The 27,072-nt window shown below is 42.5% G+C and overlaps 1 protein-coding gene across 1 annotated transcript in view; it reads left to right on the top strand.

Moving 5' to 3' along the window:
- Nucleotides 1-1,215: 1,215 nt before the first annotated feature.
- grin3bb (glutamate receptor, ionotropic, N-methyl-D-aspartate 3Bb) overlaps nucleotides 1,216-27,072 on the top strand; it is a 162,822-nt gene continuing 136,965 nt past the window's right edge. The window contains exon 1 of the mRNA XM_051676254.1: nucleotides 1,216-1,764. Coding sequence (XP_051532214.1) covers nucleotides 1,306-1,764 — 459 coding nt within the window. The 5' untranslated portion in view covers nucleotides 1,216-1,305. The remainder of the gene's footprint in view (nucleotides 1,765-27,072) is intronic.

A 27,072-nucleotide genomic window follows, 5' to 3' on the forward strand; every position in this document is an offset into this window, starting at 1 on the left:
GTAAGATTTTTAGGAAAGTATGCAAAGTTTTTAGCTTCATCCAATGCAAGTGAATGGACACCAATTTGTGACGGTGCAAAAAGCACACTTAGTCAGTATCAAAGTAGTCCACATGACTCCCGCCGATCAAGTAATGTCTTCTGAAGTGAATCGATATGTTTGTGTGAAAAACTGATCGCTAATTAAAACTTTATTAACTTTAAAAAAAATCGCTTCCTGTAAACACTGAATGCCTCACGTCAAGTGGAACAGGACATGGGTGTATTTTCACCGATTAAAACCTTCAGTTTCACTCTGCTACTCAAACAATGCCATCGTATGGTTTGGAATATTATTATAGTGCATTTTTATAAATAAATGATTGTGACTGCACTTTATCTGCTTGTTACATCTTTTCTGTTGTTGAGAACTGGTTAGGTTTAGGCATAAATGTGCGGTTGGGCGCTTAAAAATATCTATAAATAGTATAATGGATATCAAATTATGTATATCAAAGTGTCTCTTTCATGTTTTATAATGTTGACTATCGGTTAGGTCTAGACATGGGGTTGGGTTAGGGGATCTAAAATGTTATATATGATTGTATAATGTAATATCACACTAATATATGTATAAGTATTATAAAACATTGATGTTAAGCACACAAAATAATATTCAAAGATTGATAACTGACGACAAATTTTTCAAGTTGAAAACAATGGGGTTTCTCACCGCGTCAATGATAGGTCGCCAGGGGGCACCTTTGGCGTCATCATGCAGACGCGGACGGCTTCTGCACAAACATCAAAACTGGACGCTTAGGGAATGAGAACGGATTGCAACATCTTTATGGAAGACTTCTAAAAAAAATGATCGAGTAGAAATTCTGTCTGAAAACATTTTCCATTAAATTAGCAACAGTCATTAAGTAGTTTTTCTATGAAACTCACATTTTAAGTGTGTTTTTGAGCAAGACCTCAAACCGAACATAGGACTGAATTGTTAAAAAAAGAGGTTTTAATAATATGGCCCACGTATTTACAGTCTGCTTTGCAAGCATTCTCTCTCGTGCTGTTCTCCTAATGATACTATTACCGCCTCTCCCGCGCTTCTTTGGGTGTGAACGCAAAGACATCTCCGCCTTTCCCAAACCCCCTCCTCTCCTGAGCAGAGAGTATCAAATTCACACTGTTACTCCATAGATCACTCTTTATACACCATCCTGCACAAAAAACAATAAAGGACATTAAAGAAAAGACCAGAAAACAAGGCGAGCAATGCTATCTTTTGACAATGCCTCATCACCACCTTTGAGAGTGAAGCAGGATGAATTTCATCTTCTACAGATTCTTGGCATACTTTTATTTGGGATGGCAAATATTCCTTCTCCATACCCTGTTCGTCCAGCCCGCTCACTCTCATCCGCAGCCCTGCCACATCCTCGCGCGGATAGGAAACACCGTGCGCCTGGGTGCCCTCCTGCCTTCCCGCCAGCCGGTCCGGGTGCGGGCGGCTCTCAACCGCGCCCTCAGCGGTCTTGCCGAAAGCGGGAACAACTTTCTTCCGTACAACTTGAGCCTAGAAGTGGTGGCTCGGGAAGCCACAAGCGGAGACCCAGAGTCGCTCTTCAGGTGTGTGTGTCAGGATATTGTGGTCCAGGGAGTCTCGGCTGTGCTCGCCTTCCCGCAGACGCAGGAGGAAATAGTACAAATGGAATTTATGTCCTCTTTTTTGGAAATTCCTTTTATAAGCATCATTGAGCACGGAGAACCTCTCAGAACCCAGGTAAAACGTTTCATTTGAGCGGCAATCTATTCGACTTAACTTTTAATTTATGTGTTGATTAGTAGTTTAGTTTTTAATGCGTAATGAAGCATGCACAACTAACACCTGTGACTCCTTTGATGCGCAAACCTAAGCTACAGTAGCCTACATGACTTGCATACATGTTCAACTTCACTGGCTCCAAAGACTCTTGAATTATATATCTTTTTAGTTTTATAAGTGTCGATTTTACACAAACATGCATTTTAAAGATTAAATCCGAGCCATTTTACGCACAGTTCAATTGCTGACGTGTGCGCTTTTTTCCCTTGCATTTACGATTTTGTGATAATTTGGAGCAAACATAAGGCTAACTTTGCTTTTAAGATTTGATTCAAAAGTAAAATTCCACATTATACAAGCCGATAGCTAATAACACGGCTTTATTTCCTGATTGCCTGCATTTTCTCATGGGTTGTTCGTCCTTGACCGAAAACAATTTGGTTACAGAAGTGCTCTGGTCTTCTGGATTCTTCAGATTGGTGAAAAACAATAATTTCTTTAACAAAATAATATGCCTAAATTATAAATGATTTTACGTAGAGCTATTAGATTCAGAGCACACAAGACAATTCCCAAATATGTAATGCTTATTTGCACTGTAAAAAAAAAAAAAAAAAAAAAAAATTGGCAGCTGTGGTTGCCAGAATAATTATGTAAAAAAAAAAAAAAAATACAAATAAAAAAATGGCAGCTGTGGTTGCCAGAATAATTATGTAAAAAAAAAAAAAAAAAAAAAAATTAAAAATGTAAACAACTTTACAGAACAACCTGTACATTTTACAGCTTAAAACTGGTGTAATTTACATGACCACGTACATTTTTTTTATTTAAATTTACAGTAAAACAACGTCATAAACTGTCTTAAATTAGCCATCTGAAACAGTACAAATCAGCTTTTTACTTTATAAGGTATTTGTTAGTCACCGTAGTAACTACAGAAGAGCACATGATGACATGAAGTTCACCAATAGTGGCTCTTTCAGGAACAATGGCCAATAAACATGTAGAGACAGTGCTCAATGTCACTCACACAAACACTAAACACCATCAGGGTAACAAATGTGAAATAAAAATAATGTAATAAACATTAAATAAACTACATTAAATAGAAAACAGAACATCCCAATGTACATAACTGATATTAAAAATAAGAAGAAACATAACTATTCCCATAAAATATAATGAAATGTAATGGGTCACGCAGGGAATTGTGGTAACGCCCGATTACTGCTTTTTACTGTAATTTTAACAATAATTTACTGTAAAAAGTAAATGTACTCTCTTGTTAAACATAATGTACATTTTTTTAACCATTCATTATACAGGAAAGTCATATTTTTTCAATCTAAAAAATTTAATTTTTACAACATCTTTTTGTAAAAACTACTGTATTGTCTTTTAAAATATATTACATTTTTTTACTGTATATTTTACAGTTAATATTCATTAATCAATTAACAATTTATTTCTGTAGCATTTTTACAGTCTTTTACTGTTAAAATTACAGACATTTTTTACAGTGTGGGGTTAATAATCAAAACAAGGTGCTTGTATAACATTTTATGTAAGACCAACTAATTAACCACCATGCCCTCAATTTACAGGCAACTCACAAATTACTTTAAATATCCTTATTTGTATTTATTTTTTCACTCTCAATGGTGTCAGTGGTGATTCTTTTCTTTTTTCTTTTCTTTTTTATCGAGATTTTGGCTTTACTCTGAGAAAGCAGATTGATGTGTACTAGCTGATCTTTCCCTCAGGTCACAATAGATCTCCTCAGCTTGTGTGTTGGTTGGACTCTTTGGGAAAGCACCTGGTCCATAAGAGAGTATATTTCTCAGAATGATATGTTCTCTCAGGCAGAAATACTGTGTGCCACATTGCATTGGCTCAGTCAGGTATGTCATACGCTGACATGCTTTCAAAGACATGAGTGCCGCCTCTTCTGTTCATGACTGTCAAATGAGATGTTAAGGTAAAATGCTGGAGTTAATGATATGGCCCCGAATACATTAGGTGGTTAAAATGACATTTAATGTTGTTTTTGACAGCGGATGTATAAATCATTGTTTGAATATAATTCAAATGCATTTGTCCTTTCTGTTTGTTGGTATGTTTGATTCGGAATTGTTGACATACATTCACTGACATGTTTAACAAGCAGTTTAACAAAGAATTATGTGTTTTAGAGTTCATTTTGAGTAGATATTTTGCACCTGTCTTGGCTGCAGAGGTAGTCTACTTGTTGGAGGATTTGGCATGCACCGCCAGTTGAAAAGTGCTTACATCACAAGGTACTTAAAGAAATTAAAAGGGGAGAAAATACTGTAAATCTTACAGCCAGTATACATTTGTCTTGTTTAATGTCCATCCATTATAATCACTTTGGAAGCTTTGTAACTAACTGTAAAAGTATTTCAGTGGTCCGGTGAAATCTAGTGGCACATATTTTTTGTAATCCATTTCTAATCATTGCTCTAAACTTGAAAGGGTTTTATCTCTGGTACCAAGCACAACAAGGCCATTGTTTGGTGTTAAAATAACAGCTCAAGAATGATTGAATGATTACAGACAGGCTCTCAAACATGTCTGAGTCATGATGCTGACACCGTACAACCATCAGGAGATCAGACATTGACAAATATCATCTCACAGTACAAGCTGTAAACCTTCTATGTCCTTCTGCAATCTGCCAATCATGGTAAAAGCTCAGGGCCCTCTGCTCTGCTCTAGCATGTGACACCGCTCAGGCTAAAATAAAGGCTGGGTTATAATAGGGGCTTGTGAACTGGCTGCTGCTTTAGTGCTTATGGGACGCTCTGGAGCTCTGAGGCGCTTGGATACTTCTTCACTTGATCTGCTAATCTTGCTGTTGGAGAAATATGTGTTCTTCAGCAGTCTGGCTTTCGCCTTGTGTTCTTTTTATCAGTTGTTTGAGCTGTGCAGCTTCGTGTTGAGATACACACAAGACTCCCAGTACAAGCTTTTTACCTCATTGTGTGTTATTCTCACAGTCTGCATCCTGGAGAATGTTAGGACAGTTTAAGTAAAATGCAGCATTGCAATTGGTAGGTTTTGCCTAAATTCGAGCATAAAAACTATATTTTATAGGTTACAATCAAAGGACATTTGATTGAACATGTTACAGTTATATTTGTTCTTTGTCTCATCTGTAGTCATGTCCAGCTATACTTGTTTGAAATCTATTAAAATCAAATTTAAAAGATTGACCGGTGAAATGCCATAAAATGACAGGGACACCCAATGCATGGACCCAAAACTCAAAACTCTTTATTATGTACGGGAGTGTGTAGAGCATACAGCTGTAGCTGTAGCAATGTCATGCTGTAGAACTATGATGTAGAACTTCACATGATAAACAAGTGCTTGCAGTACTTTTACGCTGCTGAAAAATCCTGAGACAAGCAACCCACATTTGAAACTCTTGTATTATCCTCCTGAACACACATGGTTATACAGTTGAAGTCAGAAGTTTACATACACTTAGGTTGAAGTCATTAAAACTCATTTTTAACCACTCCACAGATTTCATATTAGCAAACTATAGATTTGGCAAGTCACATACACTAAGTTAACTGTGCCTTTAAGCAGCTTGGAAAATTCCAGAAAATGATGTCAAGAAAAAAATTCTGGACCTCCACAAGTCTGGTTCATCTTTGGGAGCAATTTCCAAAAGGCTAAAGGTACTACGTTAATCTGTACAAACAATAGTATGCAAGTATAAACACCATGGGGCCACGCAGCCATCATACTGCTCAGGAAGGTCTGCTAGAGATGAACGTAATTTGGTGCGAAAAGTGCAAATCAATCCCAGAACAACAGCAAAGGACCTTATGAAGATGCTGGAGGAAACAGGTAGACAAGTATCTATATCCACAGTAAAACGAGTCCTATATCGACATAACCTGAAAGGCTGCTCAGCAAGGAAGAAGCCACTGCTCCAAAACCGGCATAAAAAAAATCCAGACTACAAGTGCACATGGGGACAAAGATTTAACTTTTTGGAGAAATGTCCTCTGGTCTGATGAAACAAAAATTGAACTGTTTGGCCATAATGACCATCATTATGTTTGGAGGAAAAAGGGTGAGGCCTGCAAGACGAAGAACACCATCCTAACTGTGAAGCATGAGGGTGGCATGTTGTGGGGGTGCTTTGCTGCAGGAGGTACTGGTGCATTTCACAAAATAGATGGCTTCATGAGGAGGGAAAATTATGTGGATATATTGAAGTAACATCTCAAGACATCAGCCAGGAAGTTATATACTATAGCTTTCGAACAGTTGAATTAAAGCCACCATAGCTGTTGCATAACTAATAAAACTTTTGCTTTTTTTATCCAATTTATCACAATGCGATAACATTTATCGCAGTCCTAAGAGAAATGTTAAAGTGTTAGTTCACCCAAAAATGGAAATTCTCTCATCAGTTACTCACCCTCATGCCATCCCAGATGTGTATGACTTTCTTGTTTCTGTAGAACACAAAGAAAGATTTTTAGAAGAATATCTCAGCTCTGTAGGTCCATAAAATGCAAGTGAATGGTGGCCAGAACTTTGAAGCAGATAAAGGCAACATTAAAGTAAGCCATACGAGTCCAGTGGGTTAATCAATGTCATCTGAAGTGATCTAATCGGTTTTGGGTGAGAACAGACCAAAATGTAACTCCTTTTTCATTATAAATCTCCAGAAGAAAGAAATGTATACACATCTGAGATGGCATGAGGGTGAGTAAATGATGAAAGAAGTTTAATTTTAAACTGGCAGTTGATAACGGTTGCTTAGTAGTATTCAAGTTTTAATAGAAATCAGTTTGCACCAAACCAAAACCCTTTAGATATTTCACCCTGATCCTTAAGCCTGTTTCACACGTGAGTGTGGCGTGAGCGGGGCGGTCGCATTGGACATTCACACTGGCCATGTCTCTTCTGCGAGAAACAGCAGTGCCTCTGTGCAGAAAATAAAGTTATCTATGGGGTACTATGCCAAAATTATTCTTCAATAAGGTCGTAATAAGCTGAGGTTATTGCTGCTTTAAGGACAACAGTGGGCAGTCATGTGCACTTCATCTTCATGAGCACACTTGGTTGTGATTGGTTAATATTGTGTCTTTACTGTACACCTATATACACAGAATGGCAAAAGGTCCGGCAGTTGAGTTTACTTGCATGCAGACATTTAAATTGTAGTGTACTATAGGTTCGGTTTGAATAATTTTGATTTGCTTTTATGTCTTTTCTATAATCCCCTGATTACTTTTGTGTTGTACTCACTGATATATAATATAGAACTGGATTGCTCATGATGTCATAACACTGCTCTGCCATAAACTGATACGCTAGGTTTAAATGGCAAACAAACACGTATTTATGACATGTATCCATGTATGACTACAGAGAGCACTTCAATATGAAAACAAGCAAATCCCGGGCATTTAAGGCGATTTAGAAATCCCAGTCTGACTTTTTTTTAAGTCTCTTTCGGGGGTAAGGATGTATTGTCACCCTAAACGAGCAGATATTACAGCTTTTCCTACTTACATTACAACTTGTTGACAGTTTAGCCTCTTCCTTTGGTGACTGTTATGCTGCACTGATAGACTGAACACCGGGGCAGGTGAATGCTCTGACATCACAATCCGCGTATATCTTCTCCCTCATAACGAATATTATCCATAATGAGCAAATTAAAAATTAAGCATGATTGTCACTAGAGGGCAAAATGCAGCTGTCGGATCCACAGGTTGGAGACGGTGAAACGAGGGTTTTTTCGTCTGTCAGTGATTGATGCTCTATGAGATTTTGGGCATACCAAGATGGCCGCTCGAACACTTCCGGTGACTTCACATCCTGCTGCCAGTTTACCGCTGAGTCAGTGATCCAGTTCTATATATATACAGTATATATCAGTGGCTGTACTGCACCCAGAGCTGCTGAACTCAGCGTGAGCTGCGCGGCAAAAATAGGCTCAACGCCGAAACTATCAGCTCACTGCCGTATCTGGGATGCTTCTGGGACGCGTCAACGCGCGACTTACGCTTGCAGTGTGAACGGTGTAATCTGTAAATGTGGGCTCCGAAACTAAAACACGCCGCTCATGCCTCACTCACACCACGCTCATGGAGGATGTGTGAACCTGGCATTACTGTGTTGTGAAAGATACCATAATTTGCTAAACATAAAATGTATGAGATTTAAAGGTCACTGAGGACTATTGCTTGCACAATGAAACTATAATGGGGTAGTTTACATGAAATGTCAAGCAGTGTCCAGCAGTGTGACATGTCTAAAACTATTTAAAATAAAATGTTTCTACTTATTGTATAACTATAATATACACTATATTGCCAAAAGTATTCGCTCACCCATCCAAATAATTGAATTCAGGTGTTCCAATCACTTCCATGGCCACAGGTGTATAAAATGAAGCACCTAGGCATGCAGACTGCTTCTACAAACATTTGTGAAAGAATGGGCCGCTCTCAGGAGCTCAGTGAATTCCAGCGTGGTACTGTGATAGGATGCCACCTGTGCAACAAGTCCAGTCGTGAAATTTCCTCGTACTAAATATTCCACAGTCAACTGTCAGTGGTATTACAACAAAGTGGAAGCGATTGGGAATGACAGCAACTCAGCCACGAAGTGGTAGGCCACGTAAAATGACAGAGTGGGGTCAGCGGATGCTGAGGCGCATAGTGCGCAGAGGTCGCCAACTTTCTGCAGAGTCAATCGCTACAGACCTCCAAAGTTCCTGTGGCCTTCAGATTAGCTCAAGAACAGTGCGTAGAGAGCTTCATGGAATGGGTTTCCATGGCCGAGCAGCTGCATCCAAGCCATACATCACCAAGTGCAATGCAAAGCGTCGGATGCAGTGGTGTAAAGCACGCCGCCACTGGACTCTAGAGCAGTGGAGACGCGTTCTCTGGAGTGACGAATCACGCTTCTCCATCTGGCAATCTGATGGACGAGTCTGGGTTTGGCGGTTGCCAGGAGAACGGTACTTGTCTGACTGCATTGTGCCAACTGTGAAGTTTGGTGGACGGGGGATTATGGTGTGGGGTTGTTTTTCAGGAGCTGGGCTTGGCCCCTTAGTTCCAGTGAAAGGAACTCTGAATGCTTCAGCATACCAAGAGATTTTGGACAATTCCATGCTCCCAACATTGTGGGAACAGTTTGGGGATGGCCCCTTCCTGTTCCAACATGACTGCGCACCAGTGCACAAAGCAAGGTCCATAAAGACATGGATGAGCAAGTTTGGTGTGGAAGAACTTGACTGGCCTGCACAGAGTCCTGACCTCAACCCGATAGAGCACCTTTGGGATGAATTAGAGCGAAGACTGCAAGCCAGGCCTTCTCGTCCAACATCAGTGTCTGACCTCACAAATGTGCTTCTGGAAGAGTGGTCAAAAATCCCATAAACACACTAAACCTTGTGGAAAGCCTTCCCAGAAGAGTTGAAGCTGTTATAGCTGCAAAGGGTGGGCCGACGTCATATTAAACCCTATGGATTAAGAATGAGATGTCACTTAAGTTCATATGCGTCTAAAGGCAGATGAGCGAATACTTTTGGCAATATACTGTATGTAGTTGTTTTTATTTAGCCTATACTGCAGAATCTTAAATATTTGTTTTGTTTGTTCATTTTAAATCATAACATCCGTCTTTTTGTTTAACATTTTTCAAAATCTTTTTGTCCAGGTTTAAATTGAATTTTAAATCCTACATATTCATCAGACTTCTGGACCCCAGCAGACTTCTTATTGTTATATTTATTTATAAATCTTTAGGAAAAAGATTAAGGATTTTATTTTTCAGTTGCTGAACAGATAAAGAAACCTAACTTAAGAACCACCCAGAGTAAGCTTTGTTTTAGGTCACGAATGGCCAGTAAGCACAATCTTTATGCTTCGAATTTAGCTGATTGTTGGCTAAACACTCAGAGTTCAGCAATTCATACAATCCAGCTGTAGTGTATCCTAATGAAACAGATTTTGTTGCAACACCAGAATTGCAAGGTGAACATTTAAGTGACCAGGACTTATTGTTATCTCACGGAGAACACAATGGTTTCTCGTCTCAGGAGCTTGAAGATGCACTTTGCTGGTGATCCATAAATATCACTATATTGAGGTATTAACATTCAAGCTGTGTCAGACTATGACTCTATGTTTTGTCTTATTCACTGCATTTCCTCAACTTCCCCTTTCAAATAAATAACTTCCATACTGATCATAGTTTAGAAACTTGATGAATTAAAATCTGGGCTGTAAATGCAATAGTTGCAAATTTAATCTCTGGCAGATGTGAATCTCATGAACTACCTAACTACTGTAATTACTGAGATCACGATCTTGCTCTGCCATTGTGGTGACCTTGTAAAAAGCATTTAACCTCATACTGTCCCTAAGGGACTGTCCCTGCAATTGCTGCACTCTTGGGCTTTTTAGATACAAGTAATGTTGCTTATCATTGCGCTACAATAATGAGCGGTGCTGTTCTGAAGTATGTGTTTCTTTTGGTAGAAAATAGTCTCACATAGCCAGACCTTTGACTGGACGACATCAGGTCTGGTCCTTAGCTTATTCAGGCCAAGAAGCGCTTATTTAGACAGGAAGAGACCATATGACTGACATCTACAGTGACCAACCACAGTTTTTACGTACCATTTAGGGGTGAGTTAATCTGAAATGCATTATACACAATAATGGACCGGTGTGAAAAATAAATATTTTAAGTAATGCTGCAGCAATCCCTATGAACAGTTGTACATAAAACTGGAAAAATAGAGGAAAATATTTCAGACTGTCATCACAATTTCTGCTCATCCAAAAGTAATAACTAAGGAAACAAAGAAGAATAGACAGTTTGGCTCATGGATACTCAAAACTTGCTACAAAAGTGTCTCAAACAAAACTCTTTCAAAAATCTGATGCCACTAACCTGGCAACCTTTGGAAAATTCAGTGATCCTCTGAATCTAATGATCCTATTTCATCCTCAAAAGCACTCATTGTAGTAATTCAGTACCTTGTAAAAGCTACAGTTTCCAGGCAGAAAAAAAAATCTGTGACCTAAAGCCCAAAATATACTTCGATTTTGACGCAAACGCTCAGCGTCTGTGTACAGTCGAATGCGAGCCTGTCAAAGTAAACTCCATGCGCGCTATGACTGCTATGAGACTCTGGACAATTTATCTTCATAAATTTAGACCCATAAAGATGTCTTTATATTCCTTCAGACTCGAGTTATACAAATGCAGGTATCACCTGACCTCCTCAAACACGCGCTCTTGATGTGCATATCTACTGTTGTTGTTTTACCTTCATCTCCTGTTATTTACCGGCGATAACGTGTTCATCTTGCGTTTCTTCATGACAGCAACAGCTCAAATGTGAGCATTCGAGAACAGGATGCGTGACGCAATTCTTGTCTTCAGCAGAGTGCTCGAGCACTGAACACTTTTTCTAACCACGCGTCTTTCAACTCGCAGACTGCCTATGCGCCTGGAATTATTTGCACTAATTAGTGGGTCCAAAAGGTGGCAACACTCACGTTTGAGCCGTTGTTGTCACGGAGATGCGCTAGAAGAAGACATAATCGCCGGTAAACAACAGGAGACGAAGGTAAAAATGTCAACAATGGATATGCACGTCAAGAGCACGTGTGTGAGGAAGTCTGAAGATACCTCCATTTGTGTAACTCAAGTCTGAAGGACTATAAAGATACCTTTATAGGTCTAAAACCTGAAGAGAAATAGTCTGGTGTCTTGTACAGTCGTAGCGCACATACACCAACAACCTGAGTATGTGCGCACCGTCAAATGAAGTATACTTTGTTCTTCTTCTACTAGTGTTTTATGGCGGTTGGCAAACCAACATTAGAGGTGCATTTCAGCCACCAACTGCCATTTCTTCATTACAGCAACCCTGATTAGTCCTTTCACTTCTGATTTACTAAGTGACACTTTAATATATACTTGTGATTGTCTCAGAGCCTGCTTAGCTAGATGGTCCACCTCCTCATTGCCTTAAACTCCTACATGAGCCGGCACCCATAAAAAGAATACCACCATGCCTAATTGCTGTACTCTAAACAGGTTCTGCTTGATTTCATACAAGATGTCTTGTCATGATGTTGATATTCCACTTGACATGCTTATAAGTGCTGATAATGAATCTGTGCATATTACTGTTGTCAATGGTTGTACTTCTTCTACCCATTGAAGGGCTTGAAGAATGGCTACTAATTATGTTGAGAATACTGATATATGGTCTGTTGTCCTGTTTGCTATAGTTAATTTAAAATGTGGGATATACACCGATCAGCCAAGCATTAAAACCACCTGCCTAATATTGTGTAGGTCCCCCTCGTGCCGCCAAAAGAGCACCAACCCATTCTGAGATGCTATTCTTCTCACCACAATTGTACAGAGCGGTTACCTGAGTTGCCGTAGACTTTGTCAGTTTAAACCAGTCTGGCCATTCTCTGTTGGCCTCTCTCATCAACAAGGCGTTTCCATCTGCAGAACTGCCACTCACTGGATGTTTTTTGTTTTTGGCACCATTCTGAGTAAAATCTCAGGAGATCAGCAGTTACAGAAATACTCAAACCAGCCCATCTGGCACCAACAATCATGCTACGGTCCAAATCACTGAGATCAAATTTTTCCCCATTCTGATGGTTGATGTGAACATTAACTGAAGCTTCTGACCCTTATCTGCATGATTTTATGCACTGCTGCCACACGATTGGCTGATTTGATAATCACATGGATGATTGTTGGTGCCAGATGGGCTGGTTTGAGTATTTCTGTAACTGCTGATCTCCTGGGATTTTCACGGCCAACAGTCTCTAGAATTTACTCTGAATGGTGCCAAAAACAAAAAACATCCAGTGAGGGGCAGTCCTGTGGACGTAAATGCCTTGTTGATGAGAGAGTTCAACAGAGAATGGCCAGACTGGTTTGAACTGACAAAGTCTACGGTAACTCAGATAAACGCTCTGTACAATTGTGGTGAGAAGAATAGCATCTCAGAATACTATTCTGAGATGCGGGTTGGCGCTGTTTTGGCGGCACGAGAGGGACCTACACAATATTAGGCAGGTGGTTTTAATGTTGTGGCTGATCGGTGTATACTGCTGCCACTGTACATCCTGAATCTGGTTCTTTTGATCCATCTGTAAAAATCTGTATCATGGAGTTGTATGTCTGATTTAAATATTTTTGCGCTAATATGTTTATAGGAAGGCACCTTTCTTGGTTATGAACTTCTTTATGGAGGTCAATTAAGGGCATTTGAAAAAGCCAAGGGGGTGTTACTGACACAGAAGGAGTAATTTCAATATCAGTTAATCCCACACCCTGTGCCTCCTTATTGACTGTCCATCCAAAGCAAAGTATACTTTGACAGGCTTGCGTTCGCCTATATGCAGATGCTGTGCGTTCGCATCAAAATCGAAGTATACGTTGGGCATTCGAAAAATCGGGCTGCTCGTGTTCAGTGCTCGAGCACTCTGCTGATGACGAGATTTGCGTCTCGCTGAGCGTTCGTGTCTGACCGAAGTATACTTTGGACTTTATGCTGCATTCCATTCAAGCCGGATTTGGGATATCCCTATTTGACATCTCCAATCTCCGACCATAAAGACATTCCATTACCAGATGCTCAGAAGACGTGAAAGGAAACAAAACTGCATCACTCCCGTTAGCTTAGCAATTGTTTGACTGTCACCAGAGACGTTTCCTAGCAACCCAATTGATAAACAATGCTTCAACGCTAGCATTTGTGCTACAGGTGTACGGTTATCAAAAGAGAATTTAATTTACTGTGTTTTGTACACCTGTCTCTGCAAACGTTTGATAAACAAGCTTTAATATAATGTAATGTAGGAACTTTTACTCATTTATCGATGTTACTTAATAAAAGTGAATGTTTATCACTTATTCTCCCTGGGTGCCTACATGCTTGTGTGACGTCTTGGAGAAATCCATTGCTCTTTTCCTACTAGGAATTTGGAAAATCCAACTTTCCAAGTTGAATGGAATGCAGCATTACTCCCCGAAGTAGCATCAAGTCAGACAATCAGATTAGAGCTTGACAGATCCAGCAAGTACTTTAAAGTGTTCTGTGCAGATGGCATCAGACCCTCAGTAAACAGATTGCAGGCTCAGGCTGTCTGTCTGAGGCTGAAACTAGGTAGAAGATGACTGTAAACTCTGAAGTAGACAAATAAGGTAATATGACACAAATTGATGCCACTTTTTTGAATATCACTTCTCACATGATTCAGTAAAATCATGTGTAACTTTTTCTTACAAGCTTTTGGCTATTCAGTTCAATATTCAGAGACTGCTCTCCAACAGCACACCAGCAAACTTCATTTCTTTAATCTTATTCTCAGTTATAATTGAATAATCTTTAACCTCTCTTTTAATTGACTCGGGCGATTTCAATATATGTTGCAATAGGGACAGGAGTCATTTATGACATAGATCAGCGTAGGGCAAAAATCGATAGGAATTTAATAAAAATTCAAAGAGCCACTGATAGGATGACATGGTGTGTTGAAGAAAGCGTGCTCCGTTACTCGCTGTTAATGGGGTTTATACACTCCCTTCAAGACCTTAACACTCGTTTAAAGTGAGAAAACCTTGCCTGTATCTCAGCACAGGCCAGTACAGTCTTTCAGGCATTTCAGTAACGTGAACTAGAGGGAAGTGATGCACTGCATGGATCCTCTATTTACTGATTATTATTTATTGTCCATGATCAAGTAAAGGAGAAAGGACCTCTTACAAAACAAACCCATGGGACTTGTGACAAAAATCAATTAATTTGTAGCCTTTGTTAAGCAGGATTTAATTACCATAGAAGCACATCAAGTCTTAAAGGAATAGTGTCACGCAAAAATTATAATTCTCTCATCATTTACTCACCCTTATGTTGTCTTATTCTTATATGACTTTCTGTCTTCCATGAAACATAAATGCAGATATTTTAATGAAGATATACTGTAATGTATGTTTGTCCATACAATGCAAGTGAATGGTGACCACATTTTCAAGCTCCAAAAAGGACATAAAGGCAGCATAAAAGTAATCCATAAGACTGCAGTGGTTAAATCCATGTCTTCTGAACAGACCATACTATAAAGTATAAAGTATTAGCAAGTAATTCAAAAAATTCCTTGCTAATCATGATTTCAAGCTCGATTACACCACGCATGCGTCAAGCTCTAGGACATGTAATCGAGCTTGAATGCATTACATCTCAGGTGATGTACCCTCTCCGCTGGTACCTGTCTGCTCCCACATATTTTTCTTTTTCAGATAATTTTCAGAGTAATTTTCTCCTCAGGAAGTATAGTCTGTTTGGATAGAACAGGGCTTCCTCTGCCATTGCTCTCAAATCTCATTTGTGATTGTATATATTCGAACTTGCCTCCTAACAATGCCTTGTGTCGATGACTTTAAACATCATTGGTTTGCATGTCTCTTGACCATTCACTACACACTGAGTTTGAAAATGCACAAGCATACAGTGAAATTTGAAAGCTATGACAGAGGGGAAGTTTTTTCAGCTAAATTTTGCTGTGTTCCTAGAATAAATCTAAGGTATGGCCTTAAAAGACTTGAAACATGACACACACGACATGTGGACCATTTTTATTAAACTTTCATGGTTCTCTTTTGTGACTTTCCGGAGTGGTGGTGGCGTTGTGGGCTAAAGCACAGAACTGGTAAGCAGACGGTTGCCGGTTCAATCCCCACTGCCACCACCACTGTGTCCTTGAGCACTTAACTCCAGGTTGCTCCAGGGGGATTTTCCCTGTAATATGTGCACTGTAAGTTGCTTTGGATAAAATAATCTGCCAAATGTAAATGACTTTCCATTTTCATGTATATCTCCTTTTGTGTTCCATGAAAAAAAGTAAGTCACCTGGGTTTGGAACAGCTTGAAGGTGAGTAAATGATGACAGAATTTTCATTTTAGGTAAATTATTTATTTTACTAACATACATTCCTAAAACACCCATCTATTAAATATAAACACAAATTTACTGTAAGCAAAAAAGATATGTTGTGTATGTTATTGAGGCTGCTGTAACAGTCAAATGAAGTACAAGACTTGACTGTGAATTACAGTCTGCCTTGACATCCCCACAACGATGCGGTTGCGTAATTCGTCTCTGCCTGATGCACTGTCTCCTGTCTGGATCTGTGGTGACTGCTTGTTGTGTTGAAGCGAGGCAAACTTGATGAGCAGTGACTTAATAAGTTCAAAATTGAAGGAGTCCCAGAAAGGGAGGCTGTAGAGGTGGAGAGAGATACGTTATAACAGTGCACAGGTGTGAGACAGTGATAGGCAGCATTGCCTCCTGGGTACAAGGCTTCTCTGGGAGATTTCAACCCCTGATGTTTGGAAGTGACAGTGTGGCAACGGTGGGAATGTTTTGACCTGCTCTAACTGTAAGCTGGCTCTAGGAGAGAAACCAAAGGGCCAGTTAACCGTGATTCACTTTAATTCCCCCAAACACATAAGGGTGTGTGGAATTACCATTAATCTTTGTCAGAACCAGGGACTAAAAACAAAATGTTTTTCATTTCGTTTCATTCTGAGCAAAAATTTTAGAATTTTAGTTGAGAAGTTCCGAATCCTCCTTTCCAAATGGTAACCAGTTAGAACAAAATAAAAGAACAGCTAATAATGCTCTTTTTAAAATGACCGTACCCTTTGCTAAAGGGTGGGTGAAATACCAATTTCAGTATTGCCCAGATCTCTCAAGAGAAACAAGCAACCAGCTCTGGAAAAACAAGCCCCAAATAAGCTACTTGACTCATCAAAATAAGCAAAAATAAGCAAATAAATTTTTTCCTGTGTGGTGGATTTATCAGCATTGAAATCATAACAATCATACAGTTAATTAACAGTTAAGTATAATTTTTATTACAGATCTGCTTCTCAGTCAAAACCCGGCAGCATCAAATCTGTATAAATGCATCATATCTAACAATAATTCAGTGAAAACTTGGAAACAATTGAGAAATGTACTTTTTACCTCTAAAAAGTTACTGTGATAAACCCTTTGGCCTTTGGTTTCATAAAAACATTATCGGAACAAAAACATTTCTGTGTGTGTTTTTCCGAAATATGTTTCCTTATTACTAGGGGTACACCGATCAATTGGCCACTGATCTAGATCGTCTGATCTTCATCTTAAATCTGTGATCGGTGATCGTGCCTAGATTCAGGAGTGATGTTTTTTATTATTATTATAGAACACACAAAATCACATACACTTCTACCCTAAAGAATGAGCACTTTCTCAGCCCTCGAAACATGAAATTGCGGTCACTGGAGGGTAAGTTGTTGGAAATTCTAAACAACTGCAAATTTAAACTTTCAGACATGCTGTAATTCAGATGAATATGTTTGTTTGTTTTTAAAATGTACATGAATTACATGTGCATGAATTGAAATTGAATGTAATTTTACAGTGTGGGGCATTAACATATAACTTGCAAAAGTGTGGCACTTTTAAAAGAAATATCAGTATCCACTGTTAACAGTGTTAAAATATCGGTGATATCAGAGTTGGCCTCAAATTTCCTGATCAGTGCACCACTGCTTTATACCCTTCAGCTGCTGACTAGACATTTCTTTGGGCTTAAATTGGCTCCACTTCTGGCATTATAGTTTAGTATAGATCAGTGTTTCCCAAATTGGGGTATGTGTGCATACCCCTGGAGGTATGTGGTGAATGAAGGTGATGAAGGGGATACACGAAAAAAACTCTGAGATTTACCGTTCATTTAATTTCATCCCAGGCAACATTTAAACCGAGTTCATGGTTCTGTTTCATTCCTCTGGACCGCCAGAGGTGGTGCTTAAGCACTAGTGGATTATTGCAGCGCCAACCAGACAGGTCAAGAGAATATACCAACAAAGTCATGTGGTGACGTAGGCGGAGCTCTGAGGATGATAAGCCACAGTATCTCAGCATTCAGTCTCTTTCGCTTTCTCGCAAATATAGATAGGTCATTAATTTTCATCATCACGCCATCAAGTGCAACTTACTAGAGAAGCGAAGCTTTGTCCTCTCAAGCTGTGACAGCACTTTTCTTAGTTTGTAGGACTGTATTTTTCTACTGTTGTGAAGTTTTTCATCGATTTGGTAAGTTTTTTGTCATTTGTGTGAGATTGTTTCGTGTGTCGGTAGCACTCTGAGCGTCATGGTACTATCTGGTGGTTGGTGTTTACCGCTGTGAAAAGTTATGGTTCTCCTCTAACTTAATTATTTCTCTGCTGATTGTTGAATTCTAGAAGAAATCATGGTAGATCAGTAACACCGTAAACCTCGTGGTGCAATCCAGGGCGAGTTTTGTTCGGTGGATATTATCCTGTTATTCCTATACATTACAGTTTTATCTGAAGGGGTTGACGGCACATTAGTCCGATTATGGCTTACAGCGCTCTTGCTACCGGCTTTCCGCTAAGCTGTAGGATGTGTCCGAATGTCCTCCTTCCTAACGATGGGCATGATATCTGCCCATCATGCTTGGGAGTTTAGCATTTAAAAGTTGCTCCACAGACCTGTGTTTGCACTGCAGTTTGCTGCCTATGTCGGAGAGACAGCTCTGTCTTGCCGAGCAGGACCCTAACTAATCCGTTACACTCATGCAGCACGAGCTAACTCCACCTCGTGCTTAGAAACATTGCGCTACTGCAGCAACCAGTGCCTCCCCAACAAAGAAGTCTGTGGCTAAAAGTGACCGTTTGACCGATCATTTTCTATCTAAAACAGTTGCTGATCTCTCTTCTGAAATCACTTTAACCTGTTCCTCAAGCACTGGCGGTAGAAATTACACTGGAGAATGAGCAAAGTTACATTTACATATTTACATTTATTCATTTGGCAGATGCTTTTATCCAAAGCGACTTACAAAAGAGGTAAACAAAAGTGAATCATCTTATGGAGACAGTGGTATGAAAAGTGCTATACTACAAAGTTTCACTAGCATCAGAATAGTATTCAAAACAGATTAAAGTGCAACAAGAATGTTTTTCATTTTTTTATAATTATTAATGACTAGTAGTCGTTTTTTGAAGACAGAGAGTGAGTCAGCTTCATGGATGGAGTTGGGAAGGTCATTCCACCATCGTGGTATGATGAAGCTGAAAGTCCGGGAAAGTGTTTTGGTGCCTCTTTGTGTTGGTACAACGAGGCGACGTTCCTTAGCCGACCGCAGGCTTCTAGTGGGTGCGTAGCTCTGCATAAATGATTTTAGGTATGCTGGAGCAGACCCAGTGACTGTTCTGTATGCCAGCATCAGAGCCTTGAATTTGATTTGTGCATCAACTGGCAGCCAGTGGAGAGAGACAAGGAGTGGTGTAACATGCACTCTCTTTGGTTCATTAAAGACCAGACATGCTGCTGCATTCTGGATCATTTGCAGGAGTCTAATTGCACATGCAGGGAGGCCTGCAATGAGAGCGTTACAGTAGTCCAGTCTAGTTATGACAAGTGACTGGACAAGCAGTTGTGTGGCATGTTCAGAGAGGAAGGGTCTTATATTCCTGATATTGTAGAGTGTAAATCTACATGATCTTGCGATCTTTGAGATGTGGTCTGTGAAATTTAGTCTGTTGTCAATGGTTACTCCTAGATTTCTGACTGTTTTGGAAGGCGTTACTATAGTTGCACCCAGCTGCACAGTGATGTTGTGTTTAACAGCATGGTTGGCTGGAAAGACAAGGAGTTCAGTCTTGGCTTGGTTGAGTTGCACGTGGTGTTTCTTCATCCAGGCCGAGATGTCTGCCAGCCAGGCTGAAATTCAATCAGTCTCTGTGGTGTCGTTGGGCTGGATAGACAAGTAGAGTTGTGTGTCATTAGCGTAGCAGTGGTAAGAGAAACCATGTGCCTGAATGATGGGTCCCAGTGATCTTGTGTATATAGAGAAGAGAAGTGGCCCAAGCACTGGTCCCTGAGGTACCCCAGTAAGTAGCTGATGTGGCTTGGATAACTCACCTCTCCAGGCTACCTCGAAGGACTTACTTGAGAGATAGTAATTAAACCAGTCAAGCACAGTTCCTGTGATGTCCAGCGAGGAGAGGGTAGAGAGTAAGATCTGAAGGTTGACTGTGTCAAAGGCTGCAGAAATGTCCAGCAGAATCAGGACGGATGATCTCAATTCAGCTTTCGCCTATCTCAGCGACTCAGTGACAGACAGCAGGGCAGTCTCGGTGGAGTGTCCACTTTTGAAGCCTGACTGATTGTCATCCAGCAGCTTGTTCTGTGAGAGATAGGCAGAGATTTGATTCAAATCAAGGAACTGGGGAAGAATTTCATGATTCCCCCAATCTCACACATAATTTGGATTTTGATGCTTTGTCTACATGTGCTTCCAACTCTTTTTTCTGTGATTGTGTGGAGTTGGATGATGTTGCAGTGAACCCTTTGCCTCAGAATGTTCCTGTTGGTGTTTTAACAGTGGCAGATTGATTCATTTGTCAGTGAATGCTCCATCCTCTTCTGATGACACTCTGGTTGTACTCCAGATAGCAGTGGCCTAGCACTAGCAGATAGCAGTGGCCTCGATAAGACACCTGCCAAGACTGCCCAGTCCAAGATTTTCTTCAGGCAGTCTTCTATGTCAAATTATTTTGTTATGCTGCCATGTAAGGATTTCTTGGCTAAATTTTCTAATGCACTTACGGGTTTGAGTGTCCTTAAACAGCGTTCAAGGACTGCTTGTACTCTAGCATCTATGGCTGAAGCTGATTTAATTGGTGTGGGACATGCACCAGAGATAAAACAAGCTGTTGCGGCTTTAGTAGTGTCTCCTGACGAGGCACTATGAGGTAATGTTCATTGTCCTAGTGCACAATGTGGCGTACAGATTCACTTTTGAAAAAGGCATACAAGTCAGTTGCCTACATAACCCGAGTGGAGAACACATCTGCCAGTTACTCCTTGCTACCACCAGCACATTGGAGTCAGTGAACACTGATCCCTCTGTTCAGCAGTTTATGAAAACTGCTCTACTGACCATGGGACATGTGACTCGTGAGTTGGGTATGCTGTCAGCTACACTTCTGACAGCCCACCGTCAGGTGTGGCTTGCCCAGGCAAGGCTGCCTGAAGAATTTAAGATTACCTTGCAGGGCCTGCCAATTGTTCCAAGGCACTTGTTTGGGCCAAATGTCCCAGAGTTACTGGAAAAGCAAGTGAAGTTGTCAGAGGCCACTTTGGAGTTGACACAGGTGCAGTGTGGTCCTGCCTTTAAGGTGCCAACAGCTCAGGCTCGCCACAGTTTTTCTACACCAGAGCAGCGCTTCCACCAACACCATACTCCTCAACCCTAAGCTGCACAGAGGCCTCGGGTCATTGAGGATGCTCAAGGCTATCAACCTCCTCACCGACAATCATCTGGAGGGCTGCATCAGTGCACCCCCCCTCCCCCCCACTGCCGTATCCATAAAGCTTAAGGTACCAGGGCTGGCTGTCGGTCATTTCTCTCTACATCAGTTGGATTACTGGTGAGCCACAACATCAGATCCTTGGGTCCTGACAACCCTGAGCAGGAGTTATGTCCTTCAGTTCCGACGCCAGCCACCCAAAGTTTCAGGAGTCATCCCTACAGCTGTCAGGGATGCCATTCGTTCAATGGCTCTCTCTCTCACTCTCTCTCTCTCAAGATTTGTTCGCTGTTAAAAAAGGAGCCATTGAAAAGGTTCATCCTCTCAGTCAGAGGGATGGTTTCTATTCTACTTACTTCTTGGTTCCGAAGAAGGATGGTGGTTTCCGCACAGTGCTATATTTAAGGTGTCTGTACTTGTTCCTGAAAACTCTTCTCTTTCAGATGTTGCGCACAACTGACATTCTTCGGTCTGTGACAAGCGAAGACTGGTTTGTGAGCATCGACCTAAAGGACGCATACTTTCATGTTCCTGTTGCAGTTCATCATCGGAAATTTCTTCATTTCAGTTTTTAAAACCAAGTCTGTCAATTCAAGGTCCTGCCATTCAGTCTGTATCTGGCTCCTTGTGTTTTCACGAGATGCATGAGTGCAGCTCTGTCTCCCCTGTGGTCCAGGGGAATGCAAATCCTCCCTTATCTGGACGATTGGCTGCTTTGTGCCTCCACAAGACATCAGTCTTTCCACAACACCAGATTGCTTTTGGAGCATGTGCAAAAGTTGGGTCTAGCTGTGAACGAGACAAAGGGTTGCTTAATTCCGACACAATCAATGACATTTATCAGATTGACTTTGTACTGTTCTACAATGTCGGCCACTCTGTAACATGCTCTGGCAAGCAATATCATGCTGGAAATGAGACTACCATACAGAGGGCTGCTTCTGCAATTCCACTGGGCCTGCTCCACCTCTGACCTCTCCAGCGGTGGAACAACAGTTTGAGTTTGAGCCCCACCAGACATCGTCATCGGATGATTGCATTCCGTTGCATTCAAGCATTGACACAATGGAACCAGTGGGAGTTTATGATAACCAGTGTGCCCCTAGTTATCATTCCCTCTCGGTGGGAAGTACTCATGACTGATGCTTCCCTCAAAGGATGGGGGGCAACATGGAATCAAACGGGTGTGTGTGGCCGTTGGACTCCGTATCAGTCCACGGACCACATCAACCTGCTAGAGCAACGTGAGGTTTACCAAGCTTTACAGTATTTCCTACTGGTCCTGGCAGGCCACCACATGCTTGTTTGCAAGATTTTAACCTGGTCGCTTCCCCGGCTTTCATCGTTGAGGACAGTTGGCCTTCCTGGGTCAAGCAATCAGCTAGTGGATGCTCTCTCCAGAAAGCTTCTGCATCCGGGAGAATGGAGGCTTCACCCGGATGCAGTGCAGAGCATCTGGCAGCGGTTTGGGGAAGCAGAAGTAGATCTTTTTGCTTCGGAGGCGACCACTCACTGTTGCTTGTGGTTTTCAAGGACAGAGATGTCCAGCCCTTTGGGCAGGATGCACTGTCTCACAAATGGCCAAACTACCTACTTCATGTATTCCCTCCTTTTTTGCTGTTGTGAGAGACAGTACACAGGATCTCCTTCTTCAACCACAGAGTGATCCTAGTAGCACCTCGATGGCCAGCCAGTCCTTGGTTCCCCCTAATTTTGAAACTCTTGGTGGGCAGTCTGTGGCAGCTTCCTCTCAGCAGGATCTCCTCTCACAGCTGGATGGCAGTGTTTGGCACCCAGACCCAGCCCCCTGCAGCTGTGGGTTTGGCCTCTGGGTCCAGCCCTCTTCTAACTGACTGTGAACCTGCCGTTGTTCACACTATTGCTAGTCAGAGAGCTGCCTCTACGCATCAGCTCTATGCCTCGCATTGGAATATCTTCTCTTCATGTTGCAGAGACCGTGGGTTTGATCATATACACTGTGAGGTTCCAAGGGTTTTGAGTTTCTTGCAACATCTTTTGGATGCAGGCAAGGCAGCCTCCACATTGAAGGTATATATTGCGGCCAATTCTGTTTATTATGTTCATGTTAGTGGTTCTTTCCTTTGTTCCCGTACTCTTTTTACAGTTTTTTAAAGGGTGCGAGAAAGGCCAGCCCGCAATCCCCATTTTCTTGTGTGGGGTTTGTCTCTTGTCCTTGAATTCCTTTGCCAGTTTGAGCCTTTGCAGAATAGTGACTTTAAGTGGATATCCTTGAAAACTGCTTTTCTGTTGGCCATCACTTCAGCTAAGCAAGTTGGAGAGTTGCATGCATTGTCTGTTAGTGAGTTATGCATGTGTTTGTTGCCGGATGGATCCGAAGTTATCCTGTGGCCCAATCCATCTTTTCTTCTAAAAGTCCTTTGTCCTCAGTTTGTAAATCAGTCTGTAGATCTGGCTGCGTTTCAGTGTTCATCTCAGTCTGATGATCTAAGGGCTCACCCTTTGTGTCCTGTGCGTTATGCCTTAAGGTGTTATGTGGATGCTACTGCCCATCTTAAACAGACAGATAAGCTATTTGTTTGGTATGGTGGTGTGCGGAAGGGTGCTGCTCTGTCAAAGCAGAGATTGTCAAACTGGATTGTGGAAGCGATTACTCTGGCAAACAAGAAACCTGGAGTTATCTCTTGTCATTCTATAAGGGATGTTTCTACATCTTGGGCTGCCTTCAGAGGAGTTTCCAAGGCAGATATATGTGCTGCTGCTACCGTCATGGTTACTGGTGTAACCTCTGTTCCCTGATGGAGGGAACGAGACGTTGGTGTCGATGTAGTGACACTAGGGGTCACTCTTGGGAGCCCGAGACACCTCTGGTCTTTGATAAAAGGCCAATGAAAATTGGCGAGTGGTATTTGCATGCCACTCCCCCGGACATACGGGTATAAAAGGAGCTGGTATGCAACCACACATTCAGGTTTTACGCTGAGGAGCCGATATAAGGTCCGGCCATTTCAGCGGGTAGTTCAGCGTTGCGGCAGGAGGGATCAACGTCTTGTTCCCTCCATCAGGGAATGGAGGTTACACCAGTAACCATGACGTTCCCTATCTGTCACTCACTCGACGTTGGTGTCGATGTAGTGACACTAGGGGTCCCTATACAAAACGCCACAAGGCTGAATGGTGTTACGTGAACTGGCGGTGTGTGATGGGCAGACTTGCTGTGTGCCTCATAGCCAGCACACCAGGTTGACACGTAACCTCCCCAACACAGTTATGAGTGTCAAACGGCCCTTTTGGGGACAAGTCGACTACCCAAAGATAGAGACAGGCTTAACCCAGTCGTGGCCTCTTTTCCCCTTCTCTTTTTCCACTCCCTAAAAAAGAAGGGGGATTATCTGAATGGGCCACCAGGTCTAGTTGTGGGGTATCCCTCCCAAGGGAAAGACACCACGGTGATCACACCTCGCCCAAAGAGAGGAGGGATATTTAAGTGGAAAAATATGTCACATGGTCTTTCTGACCATGTGGAGAGTCTTTAAGGTAGATCCTACCCAACGGGGGAGGAGTTACTACAAACATGGAGACTGGGGCAGAGGGGCTCTGCCCAAGGAAGATGCAGTTTGCCAACAGGTAAACGAATTAGTGGAAGATATACATCGCATGGGGTTTGCCTTACAGGGAACTGCCACATGCGGAGCACCTACCCCAGAACTCTTAGTTAGCATGTGTACTGGGCCGGCAGCAAGTCTCTCCAAAAACTTGACTGCCACAGGGCTCGGAGGAAGTCAACCAGGGAACATAGTTTGTGAACACTACTGGGAATTAATGGCGCACGTCTTCAGCTCAAAAGAGGTGGAAGGTGCTATGTGCAAGCGATACACCCGGCTGGCTATCCCAGGCTTATCCGCTTGTATTGCGTACAACTACCTGGGATGAAACCGGTTCCGCCCGGAGGTTGTAGAACCTTGCAAAGGTGTCGGGTGTTTTTCAAGAATTTCAGTGGAACCGCTGTTTTCTGTTTGAATGCCTTCAAACAGGCAATCACAGACTGGGTGCGCTCGTTCGTGAGGTGCACTGTCAAAGAGACTGAGTCCAACTCCAAACCAAGGAAAGAGAAGCTCTGAAATGTGGACATCGTCTGCCTGAAAGACTGCGCCGTGACCTTCGTCGCTCGGAGAGCGAGGTCAGTCGTCGAGCGCAGTTACTGCATCAATCCCAGGGTGGAACTACCCTCGTGCAGTTCCTTTAGCGCCTTGGCGGACTTGCAGGAGAGCCATGGCATGCAGGGTGGAGGCGGCTTGTCCAGCGGCACCGTAGGCCTTGGCCGTCAGAGACGACGTAAGCCCACAGGCCTTGGACTGGGGCTTTGGGCACCCGCGCCAGGTGGCGGCGCTCTGCGGGCATAGGTGCACCGTGAGTGCCTTTATCCACCGGGGGATTGCCGAATAGCCCTTGGCCACCCCACCATCGAGGGTAGTGAGGGCAGGGAAGCTGAAAAGATCGGGACTGGGCAGTAAGAAGTGCCTCCCATGATCTTGTCAGCTATTCATGCACTTCCGGGAAGAAAGGAACGGGGGCGGGGCATGGCTTTGAGTGGCGGCGCGAGCCCAGGAACCAATCATCAAGCCGCGATGGTTCAGGGAAGAGCGGAGGGTTCCATTCTACCCAATGCTCGTGGCTGCCCGGGAAAGCATGTCGTCATCTCCGCGTCAGCCTGTGACTGGGCAATCGTCCCCAAAGGGGGAAGCCCAGCTGAGGCTTCTGCATCCGAGTGGATGAGCCCGCTCTCCGATGCTGCGCTCGAGAGCTCATCACTTTCGCGGGCTCCGAATAAGAGGTCGAACTCTCCGTGAGACGAGCCGGCAGACTAACCTGATCGGGGCAGATACCCGGATACCCAGCGGAGGCGGTCCCATTGGGGTCCCCAAATCACCCCCAGTGCAAGCCGCGCTGGCCTCATACCCGTGGGTAAAAGGACCGAGGCAGGGAGCCTCCGGGGTGGCTTGCTTACTTACGAAGGCAAGCCGCGACCGCATCATTGCCATGGACATGTCCTCGCAATGAGTACATGACCCATCCACGAAAGCTGTCTCCGCGTGAGCAGTGTCCAGACACGAAAGACAGTGATCGTGACATCAGAAGGCGAGAGATAACGAGCGCAACCAGGAATAACACACAAAGGAAAGGCATCTTTAAAAAGACGTTCCATGTGTGCCGATCTTTTAGAGAAATATACTCTTTTAGAGAAATATACTATTATTTCTGCCGAAGCGCCCAGGGGCATTCTCTGCAGTGCACCAGTGCAGAGAAGGGAGAAACTGCTGAAATGTGCCGTCAGATCCAGCAGAGGTGAATGAACAGTCATGGGAATTCAGCTCAGTGAGCATGACCGTTCGGCTCCGAAGAGAAAATCTGAATGAGTGGTTGCATACCAGCTCCTTTTATAACTGTATGTCCAGGGGAGTGGCATGCAAATACCACTCGCCAATTTTCATTGGCCTTTTATCAAAGACCAGAGGTGTCTCGGGCTCCCAAGAGTTACCCCTAGTGTCACTACATCGATACAACGTCGAGTGAATGACAGATAGGGAAATACTCTTTTATTTCTGCCGAAGCACCCAGGGGCATTCTCTGCAGTGCACCAGTGCAGAGAAGGGAGAAGCCGCTGAAATGCTCTGTCAGATCCAGCAGAGCTGAATGAACAGTCATGGGAATTCAGCTCAGTGAGCATGACCGTTCAGCTCCGAAGAGAAAATCTGAATGAGTGGTTGCATACCAGCTCCTTTTATACCCGTATGTCCGGGGGAGTGGCATGCAAATACCACTCGCCAATTTTCATTGGCCTTTTA

This window comes from Myxocyprinus asiaticus, chromosome 37 (assembly GCF_019703515.2).
Source record: "Myxocyprinus asiaticus isolate MX2 ecotype Aquarium Trade chromosome 37, UBuf_Myxa_2, whole genome shotgun sequence".
NCBI classification, from domain to species: domain Eukaryota; kingdom Metazoa; phylum Chordata; class Actinopteri; order Cypriniformes; family Catostomidae; genus Myxocyprinus; species Myxocyprinus asiaticus.